The sequence below is a fragment of the Myotis nattereri genome (genome assembly GCF_964212035.1).
Source record: "Myotis nattereri genome assembly, chromosome: 6".
Classification (NCBI taxonomy): Eukaryota; Metazoa; Chordata; class Mammalia; order Chiroptera; family Vespertilionidae; genus Myotis; species Myotis nattereri.
In genome coordinates, this window is record NC_138081.1 from 1,895,733 (window position 1) to 1,906,303 (window position 10,571).

General features: G+C 40.9%; 1 protein-coding gene and 2 pseudogenes across 3 annotated transcripts; all 3 read right to left on the reverse strand.

The window, feature by feature from the left end:
- Window positions 1–773: 773 nt before the first annotated feature.
- LOC308521515 (protein SET-like) lies at window positions 774–4,785 on the reverse strand (annotated as a pseudogene). Its single transcript has 2 exons — window positions 4,759–4,785; window positions 774–1,639 (listed from the first exon to the last, which is right to left on the reverse strand). The product of its transcript is annotated as a protein SET-like (transcript).
- Window positions 4,786–4,906: 121 nt separating this feature from the next.
- On the reverse strand, window positions 4,907–8,409 carry LOC308521844 (protein SPT2 homolog; annotated as a pseudogene). The gene is made up of 2 exons: window positions 8,199–8,409; window positions 4,907–6,685 (listed from the first exon to the last, which is right to left on the reverse strand). The product of its transcript is annotated as a protein SPT2 homolog (transcript).
- LOC308521843 (hsc70-interacting protein-like) lies at window positions 6,584–9,640 on the reverse strand. Its single transcript, XM_081094957.1, has one exon. It carries the CDS (start codon window positions 8,112–8,114, stop codon window positions 7,008–7,010), a length of 1,107 nt encoding a protein of 368 aa, XP_080951083.1. The 5' UTR covers window positions 8,115–9,640; the 3' UTR covers window positions 6,584–7,007.
- Between the last annotated feature and the right edge of the window lie 931 nt (window positions 9,641–10,571).

Genomic DNA, 10,571 nt, shown 5'->3' on the forward strand with positions numbered 1-10,571 from the left:
AAATTTAAAAATAAACAGGAACAAAATTACAATAGAGAAATGTCAATTCTGAATAAGATCCTACAGGTTCTGCTTATTCTCCCATCGAGTGGCAGGGTTCAAGTAATCATTAGAAGAGAATTCTATTTATAAAGTGTCATCTTAGACTGCAATGATGCCTGTTTAAGATCCCAATTAAACATGCCAAAGTAGAAGCCATGTTTTCAAAATGCCCACTTAACCCACCCAAACATCTCAAATCCCCCTTTGCTGAACCACCCCCCCTTTTTAAAGTTTTTTTCTCTTTTTTTAAACAAGTAGACAGATACGTGTTGGTAAATGCTAACTGTCCATATTTACAGAGACACAGTGTAATCTCTGAGTCCAATATACAGAGAAAGGAGGAAAAAAAGCTAGAATTCTATGCAATACTACACAGGGGCCTAGCAACCTCCAGCTCCCAGCAGAGCTAAGGGAGCGAAGGTTTTCCCTTTTTCCCACAGAGCACGGTGGTGTTGATTCCATGAAGGTTTTTTTGAGACAGGAAGGGATAAAAATGAATTTAGAACAGAAAGGGGCAAAGATTCTTTTCCCACTGTATTCTGCTCAAGGTATACCCTCCCCCCAAAGAAGGTGAGAACCATGGTGTAACGATGGTCTAAAGGAGAGGAAAGAGACCTCAAAAACAGGGCGACTGAGCACAAGGGGCGGGGGAAGAAAAAGAATAAATAGACTGCAACTTGCTCCCAGGGACTGGAAAAAAATTTAAAAAGGTTGAGACCCATCAGTGTTCATTAAACATCTTCTCCTTCATCTTCCTCTCCTTCTTCCCCCTCATCATCATCATCATCTTCTTCTTCCCCTTCCCCTTCTTCATCATCTATGACAGGAACCAAGTAGTACTGTGGTGGATTTGGCCAAATGTCATCTTTGATGACTTCTCCGAACTCATCTGCACCTGCATCAGAATGGTCAGTAACCAGGTAAAGAAGCTTTCTGGTTCCTCATGCTGTCTCTTCCTGCTGGCGTTATTCTGTGTTTGACTTGAGTGTTTCGTCAAATCCTTTCCAGATTTCCATTTGATTTCAGTGAACTTTGAAGATGGATCACCACTCTCATTCAGATGAAACTCTTTGGAGCAAACTTTATTTTCAAAGTAAGGATTTTCATCAAAATAAAAATCTATTCTGTAACCTGATTTAATATCTTCAAATTCTGTCACTTCAACTCTTGTCAAATAATGCAGCACCTCTTCATCCTCTTCCCCAAGCAGTGCAGACACTTGTGGATAGTTGACGAATGTTGTTACCCCAAAATGTGGGATTTTGGCAATCAATTCTGACCTCTTCTTAAAAAAATGGTTGTCAGAGTTGTTATATTTCTGTTCTACTTTCAAAATCTCCTCACTGGCTTATTCATTAAGTCTGTCTATTTCATTTTATACTTCATCAATATGTTCAATCGCGTCTTGCTGTTCTTTTTCTCCCTTTGACACATCCTAAGGGTCGGCTTCTTCTCTGGCTTGGGGGCTGGAGGCAGTTTCGGTTTCTTCATTTGAAGTGGGAGCGAGGGACTGACGTTTGGGGGCTATGCTGTGAGGAAAGTCCGAGGATCTGAACGCTGGGAAGTCGCCGGGCTTGAAGTCACGCTGAGCATTATTCTATGGCATTTCTATACATCAATAGTGAACTTACAGAAAGAGAGATTTAAAAAACAATCCCATTTACTATTGCACACACAAAAATTAAGATAACTAGGAATAAACTTAACTATGGAGGTAAAAGACCTCTACTCATAAAACTACAGAATGTTGAAAAAAGAGATAGAGAGATAAAGGAAGATATAAACAGATGGGAGAACATACCATGTTCATGGATTGGTAGAATCAACATCATTAAAATGTCCATACTACCCAAAGTAATCTATAGATTCAATGCACTCCCCATTAAAATACCAACAGTATATTTCAAAGACCTAGAACAAACTCTCCAAAAATTCATCTGGAATAAAAAAAGATCCCAAATAGCTGTGGCAATTCTGAGAAAGAAGAATAAAGTAGGAGAGATCTCAATACCAGATATCAAGCTGTATTACAAAGCCACTGTTCTCAAAACTGCCTGGTACTGGCACAAGAACAGACATAGCAATTAATGGAATAGAATAGAGAACCCAGAAATTGACCCAAACCACTACGCTGCATATTTGACAAAAGAGGCAAGAGCAAACAATGAAGTCAAGAAAATCTCTTCAGCCATAGCCGGTTTGGCTCAGTGGATAGAGCGTCAGCCTGCGGACTGAAGGGTCTCGGGTTCGATTCCGGTCAGGGGCGTGTACCTTGGTTGCGGGCACATCCCTGGTGGGAGGTGTGCAGGAGGTGTGTTTCTCTATCATCGATGTTTCTGACTCTCTATCTCTCTCCCATTCCTCTCTGTAAAAAATCAATAAAATATATTTAATAAAATGAAAGTCTCTTCAATAAATGGTTTGGGAAAATTAGACAGATACTTAAAAAAAATGAAACTAGACCACCAACTTACACCATACACAAAAATAAACTGAAAATGGATAAAGGACTTAAATGGGAGATGGGAAACTATAAAAATCTTAGAAGAACCCATAGGCAGCAAAATTTCAGACATGTGCCAAAGCAATATCTTCACCGATACAACTCCTAGGGGAATGGAAACTAAAGAGAAAATAAACAAATGGGACTACATCGAAATAAAAAGCTTCTGCACAGCAAAAGAAACCATCAAGAAAACAACAAGAAAGCCCACTGCATGGAAGAACATATTCGCCAATGTTATCTCCGAAAAGCGTTTAATCTCCAACATTTACAGGGAACTCATACAACTTAACAAAAGGAAGATAAACAACCCAATCAAAAAATGGGCACAGGACCTACATAGATACTTTTTGAAAGAGAACATAAGGAAGGCAAGAGACATATGAAAACATGCTCAAAGTCACTATTATCTGAGAGATGCAAATCAAAACAACAATGAGGTACCATCTCACACCTGTCAGACTGGCTATCATCAACAAATCAACAAATGACAAGTGCTGGAGAGCATGCGGAGAAAAAGGAACCCTCGTGCATTGCTGGTGGGAATGCAGACTGGTGCAGCCACTGTAAAGAACAGTATGGAGTTTTCTCAAAAAACTAAATATGGAACTCCCATTTTACCCAGTAATCCTACTTCTAGGAATATATCCCAAAAAACTAGAAACACTAATCAGAAAGGATGTATGCACCCCTATGTTCATAGTAGCACAATTTACAATAGCTAAGAATTGGAAACAGCCTAAATGCCCATCAGCAGATGAGTGGATTAAAAAACTGTGGTACATCTACACAATGGTACATCTACACTGCTGTAAAAAGGAACTCCTACCATTCGCAACAGCATGGATGGTCCTGAAGAGCATTATGCTAAGCGAAATAAATCAGTTAGAGAAAGATAAATATCACATGATCTAACTCATTTGTGGAATATAATGAACAACATAAACTGATGAATAAAAATAGATCCAGAGACTTAAAAGCATCAAACAGACCATCCACCCTCAGAGGGAAAGCAGGGGAGGGTGCGAGGATGGGGTAAGAGATCAACCAAAGAACTTGTATGTACGCATATAAGCATAACCAATGAACACAGACAGCAGGGAGTGAGGGCATGTGCTTGGGGGTGGGAGCAGCCGGGGAGAGTTTAATGGGGGGAAAAGAAGACATATGTAATACTTTAAACAATAAAGAATTTTAAAAAATTAGAGAAACTCCTGGTAAAGTTCTCTTCCTACACCAGTTTTTTTTTCCAACTAAATCTTTTAGAAAGGAATGGGAGACAATTGTAGGGTCTTTCTCATTTTTATTTCTTAATGATGAGCTTAAAATCAGTATGCCCCATGCAAAATTTTGGTACTCTTCCTTCCCACCTTTTAAACTTTATTTATTTATTTCCCCTGGATACACATGAATTTAGTTTTTGGGTTTTGTCATTAATTGCTAAGGAATTTTAAGATAAAAATGCAAAGTCATTAACATCACGAGATACAAGGGCACTTTGGATTCCAAAATATCTTTATAGTGGGGGAGTAAGAGAAGCCTCACGTGTCACTTGCTTATTTTTTAAACTATTACTCTTTCAACTCTAATCTTTGAATAATATATTTTTTCTACAATATAAAATGACTTTTTAAATAAAATCAGCACAGTAACATTATCTATTTTACAATAAATCTGAAAGAAAAATTTGGAAAAGAATATTTTTACACCAAATGGAATAACTTGTTTTTTAACTTGAAATTTTTTTGGTTAATTGCCTAAACGCCTAAATCAGTGAATAAGAATTCTCAGCATCCAATCCATGAATATAGAATACAATATAATTTATTCTACTTTTTACTTCAAAGCCACAGAGATGACATCCATATAATTATAAAGCCTACTTACATTTTCAAGTTCTCAATCCAAACATATAGATTAGAACAGGTGACTTTATTCCTGGCAACATTCATGAAAGGGCCAGATTCCTCATAAAAAGACAAAATAAGTTTGATTGGGAGCCGGCCATTGCCCTACTCACCCATCAGCAAAATTATGGAATTCAAGAGGCAATCTTTTTTCCTTTTTAAAATAGCAAAGGAACAAAAGAAGATTGGCTGACTGTGGAGTGGGCCCACATTACAGTGCATAGCTCATCAGGATCAAGGCCGGCACCTCTGAGCAGTTATGTCATCTGCACTACAGCTTTTACCCCGGAAGGTATTTGAAAATACTTTACGCTCAAAATATATAGTATCCATTCCTTGTCCGTGAGGTCCCAAGTATAAATCTAAAGTGATAATGGGCTTCTTCAGTCCGAAGGCAGGACTTCGTTGCAGTAGAGTGTCTCCAGAGTTTCACAAAAATAAATAAAAGCAGCAGCTAACGTCTTTTCAGCTTCTTGACCTCTCTGCATTTTGTTGCTTCTTCCTCCCGTCTCATTCCCTCAAAGTCCTCTTGCATACCGGGTCTTAAACTCTTTGCTTCTTCCTTCTGCTGTTCTCTCCAACTACTCTCTATGTAACATAAGGCATAATCACTTTCATCTTTGTATTTTTTTCTGTCATAGACAAAGAATGTGCTTGGATATTTTTTCCTGAGATTCTCCTTCATCTTCGATAAAATCTTCCATTTCGGAGTCATAGTCCTCATGTTCCTCCTCTTCACATTCTCATGGTCTTTTGTAACCTCTAGGGAAGGGAAACTTTTCAGGACCTTGGGCAGATCTGTAGCCAGCTAAGGAAGGCTTCATTCCATTCATCTGTCCATTGCTGGGCTGGGTAATGATATTCTTAGAAGATACTGTTTCTGAGACAAAAGTGCATTTGGGCTTATGGGGAGGATCTGAGCTACTAACTCTTCACCCAGGTCCCAAGTTGCTCACTGGTCTTCTAGGGCCTGAACTGCTGATAGGCCGTCCAGCTGGAACTGAGCCACTTACTGATCCCCCAGAGCCACTGACTGACCTCCCGGGGGCTGGGGGGCATTGAGCCACTCACTGGTCATCGGTCATGTGGACTGTGCATAGGCCACCCAGGGTCACCAGAACTGACCTCTGACTTCCCAGAACCACCTGAGCCACTGATGGGTCGTCCAGAGCCCCCTGTACTACTGACTGTCCTTCCAGGAGGATTTGAGTCACTGGCTGGCCTCTTGGTCCCACTGATTGATCACTCAGGTCCTGAGCTGGGGCTGCCATCCTGGCACCTGGGCATGGAGCCAGAACTAACTGTAGGTCAAACACTCCCTGTGCTGGGCTTCCCAGGAGCTGGGCTGGAGCTGCCTGGCTGCCTGACACCTGGACTCTTAGCCTTATGTGGGGTGACCATGGGTCCAGGTCTGAAATGGCTAGGATGGGGAGGAGATTTTTGGCTTTGTGCTCAGTAACAGATTTCTGAGTCCCATTAGCAGAAGCCTTTGGAACACTTGGTGAATAGGTGCTCGAGTGGGTCTTTCCAGCCCCATTGAAAACAGGCCTGTCATGGTCCTCCCGAAACGAGGGTTGGGAGCAGTTGTTAGATCCTACTTTGGGCCTCTCTCCTGGCATGGATTTGGATGAAAACAAACCTGAATGTTTCTTATTAGCTGTGCTGGGTCTAGATTTCTTCTCAGCACGAGGAAGGGCAGTGCCCTTGGGAGAAGGATGCTTGTCCCCAGAAATTCTGCTAGGTTTCGTGCCCATACCTTCTGTCTGAGAGGGCACCTTTTTGGTCAGAGGCAGTCCTGCATCTGCCTCAGGTTTCTTTTTCATATGTCTTCCTTCCCTCGCTAAGTTCTTGTGCAGTCATAGGCCACTTTTCTGGTTTTATTCACTACCTTGATTTCCACTGGTTCGTACTACTTTTTCTCAGCCAGCCTGAGTAGGTCAGTGAAGTCATGATGTTGGGGCACTTTTAAGGGGGACCTTTGGTTTATTTTCAACTTTGGGAGGAGGTTCTTGCTCTTCTTCATACTCCTGCTCTGATGCTGCCTGATTGTATTCTAAGAATTCTTCCTCTTCTTCCATCTCATACTCTTGGTCTATTCCCTGACTAGTGTGGCTTTCCATTGCCTGTCTTTTCTTTGACTTTTCCTCAACAGGAATCCCATTTAACCATGGAAATTGTCCTTTGTCCTCTTGGCCATAGCTCTTGCTTTCTTGTCATGTTTTAGCTCAATTCACTTTTTTTTTTTTTTTTTTTTAGTAAAGAAAAATGTAGGGTTTAACACACCCTTTTAATTGGTTTTTAGGTATTTTTAAAGTTTAAAGTGTTTAAACTTTGTAATTCCTAGTAGGAAAACATTATCTGAATGAATACCATAATGGCAAACCACTGTAAAATGTTACAGCTGCGTTTGGGGCAAAGGGGTCGGGATTCTCTTCAAAGCACCCCAGCTTTCTTCATGAGAAGGTCAGAGGTACACTGGGTTGTATTATTGCGACATCCATTGGGTGATCCAAGTTGCTTTTCCTTCAGCAAGGGCTTTATTTGTCAGAAGGGCATTATGCTTGACCTCCAAATTTGGCTGACAATTTACTGATGAGATTCATAACCTTTGGGTTGCTCTGATATTTTGACATATTTGCTGGGTTCTGAGCCACATCCTGGAAGGCCACCATAACTTCTGGATCCTGCATGGCTGCAAGAACCTCTGGATCACTAAGAATTTCATTGAGCCCAGGCATTCCTGCCATTCCAGGCATGCCTCCTCCCATTCCAGGCATTCCTCCAGGAAAATTACCAGGCATTCCCCCAGGAAAGCCACCTGGAAAAGAGCCAAACTGAGCTCCTGATTGTCGTCTGGCTTCTTCCTCCCTCTGGGCTTTCTCATGTTCTTCCCGAGCCTTCTTAACCCTTTCCATTCTTTCTTTGATCTCTCGCTCTTCCCGTTTCCGCTCATACTTTCTCCGATGTTCTGCAATTTTCTGGGCCTTTGGTTGAACTTCTTTCAGCATTGCACTAGCATCTTCATCATAATCCAATTTACATGCAAGGGCAAGATCATGGGCTGCTTCCTCCCAGTGGCCCAGAAGTCTGTGTGCCTTCCCTCGCCACTTGTAAGGCTGAGCTGAATCAGGATTTATTTCAATAGCTCTGTCACAGTCTCGGATGGCAGCATTTGGCTTCTGTAATTTGATGAAGACACTGGCTCTCTTGGCATACAGAATGGCCAAACGAGGATTCAGCTTGATGGCATCTGTGAACAAGTCTATGGCTTTCTGTAGTTCACCATCATTTAGGGCATCAATAGCAGCCACTTTTTTGTCATTTGCCTGATCCATCATCTCGTCAGTTATCTTTACATTTTCATCTCCCATTTCTTGAGGGGCGTCAGTGTCTGGTTCAATCACACCCTCATTGTCGATTTCTAGGTCACTTTCTTCACTTGATGGTTCATCTGTCTTTATGTCTTCCTCCACCTTCTGACTATCTGTGTTTTCCTCCTTATTTTCTTCTGATTTAGTTTTACGAGTAGCAGGTGGTATTTTACCTCCCATGCTCTCCACCCACTCCCTCAGGAAGCGCATTTCCTCGCTGTGCAGGACGCTCGGGTCCTGCTTACACATCTTCACGAAGGCCCGGAGCGCGCTCACTTTGCGGGGGTCCATGGCGGGGGAAGCGGGGGCAGGCGGCGGCGGGGTTGCAGGGACGGGCGCTCCCTCAGCCACACCGTGTGGAAGGGCTCAATTCACTTTTTGAGTAGTTCTTCTTTTCTCCTTTTCCTCTATGGCTTTTCTTCTGAGCTCCTCCTCTTTTCTTTTGAGAAAAGCTTGCACACTGCTGATTGGACACCCTTAACTTTTGGGTCTTTTTGGCAGGACCCACTGCCAAATTATACCTTTTCAGTGTGCTGATGGTTCCTTGTCCTTTAGAAGCTATCATGAGAATTTCCCTGAAATCCATGTTGACCGAACTGGATAGAATGGGCCGCCTCTCAGAGAGAAATGAGAACGCATCTTACCTGGTGGCCAGCTGCAGCCAAATGAACTGGCTGGCCACCTCTTTCTTATCTCTACTCAGCACCACCACTTTTGGCGCTGTCCAAGGTGGTCTGCCCACCCCCTTCCTCAAACGGCTTATATCCTTACAGGTCCAACGCTGCGCTCCCACCTTTGAAACTTTAAATAAAAGTTTTACATCCACAGATAAATTAGTAGATTTTTCCACATTCATTGACATAATCATTCAGTTGAGAATAAGTTACTTTAGTTTAATTGTTAAATCTTAGTTCAGCCTGGCTGTTTGGCTCAGTGGATTGAGTATTCTGTCAGGCACCAAGAGGTCGCTGGTTCGATTCCTGGTCAGGGCACATGCCAGGGTTGTGGGCTCAATCCCCAGAAGGGGGCATGCAGGAGGCTGCCAATTGAAGTGATAGCTCTATCTCATTGGTGTTTCAGTCTCTCTCTCCCTTTCCCTTCCTCTCTCTCTGAAAATCAATATTACCATATATTTTTTAAAATCTTAGTTCAGAAAATGGTGATGGACACGTACTCCCAAAATGTCTGAATACTTGCTTATATGGTGAAGAAACAAAAGTTCATATCGATTTTTTTACTAACAATCAATAATCTTACTTATTTAATATCTTTTTATTTATTTCAGAAAGGAAGGGAGAGATAACATGCATATAAATACATATCCTTTAAAACAGTACATGAAATATATAATAAAAGAAAATGTACAATGGCAACAAAACACATAAGATGCCTAGGAATGATCCACAATCTGTATAAATAAAACTTTAAAATGCTACCCAATAACAGACCTTGAACAACTGGACAGTAACATCATATTCTTGGAAAGAAAAATCATAATGATGTCAATCTCCCAATGTTGATTATAAATTTATTATGATTTGATTAAAATATCAGCAAGATTTTAAAGACCAAAACAAGCTCATTTAAGTTCACATGTTAAAATGAAAAATGTAAAAGAAAATTCTGGCGCCGAAACCGGTTTGGCTCAGTGGATAGAGCGTCAGCCTGCGGACTGAGGGGTCCCAGGTTCGATTCCGGTCAAGGGCATGTACCTGGGCTGCGGGCACATCCCCAGTGGGAGATGTGCAGGAGGCAGCTGATCGATGTTTCTCTCCCATCGATGTTTCTAACTCTCTATCTCTCTCCCTTCCTCTCTGTAAAAAATCAATAAAATATATTTAAAAAAAAAGAAAAAAAAAAAAGAAAATTCTGGCCTAGCCAGCATGGCTCAGTGGTTGACCCATGTATCAGGAGGTTACAGTTCGATTCCTGGTCAGGGCAAATGCCCTGGTTGCAGGCTTGATCTCCCCAGTGGGGAGCATGCAGGAGACAGCTCTCTCATCATTGATGTTTCTGTCTCCCTCTCCCTTTCTCTCTGAAATTAATAAAAATATTTTTAAATAGAATTCTGAGAAAAACAAATAAATGAGTAAAAACTACCCCAACCAGATAGAACAATGTATTGTGTTATAAACTACAGTAATTTAAAAACTTGGGCAATGTCCTGAAAATAGATAAACTGATGGAACAGAAAACAAAGTCCAGTAATAGACTCAAATACATATGGAAATTTGGTAAAATAAAAATATCTCCTTAGGTCAGTGGGAAAATATGCATTATATAATAAAGAATGTTGGAAGAACTGAATGGGGAAAAATACTGAACCAAAATCAACTCATTTTACTCATAACTAATATAAAAACTGAAAGCTACTGAAAACCCAAGGGTACAAAGTTATCAAAAGTGAAAGAATGGAAAAAATATATTAAGCAAACATAAGCCAAATAAAAAGTATATGATAATACAGAAGACTTGAAGGCAAAAAGCATTACTATAAATAAAGAGCACTTCATATCAATAATTTCATTTTACCAGGAATATCCAAATTCACAAGCACTTCATAACATGAAATCAAAGTACATATAAGAGAGCTACAAGGGAAACTAGATACATTTATAATCATAATAAATTTAATACACCTCTCTCCTTCAGAGACAGAGCATACCTCTTTCAGAACCAATAGCCTCACGCAAAGACTTCAGTGAGGATGTAAAACACTTCAACAACCTCAGCAGCAAACTGCATTCA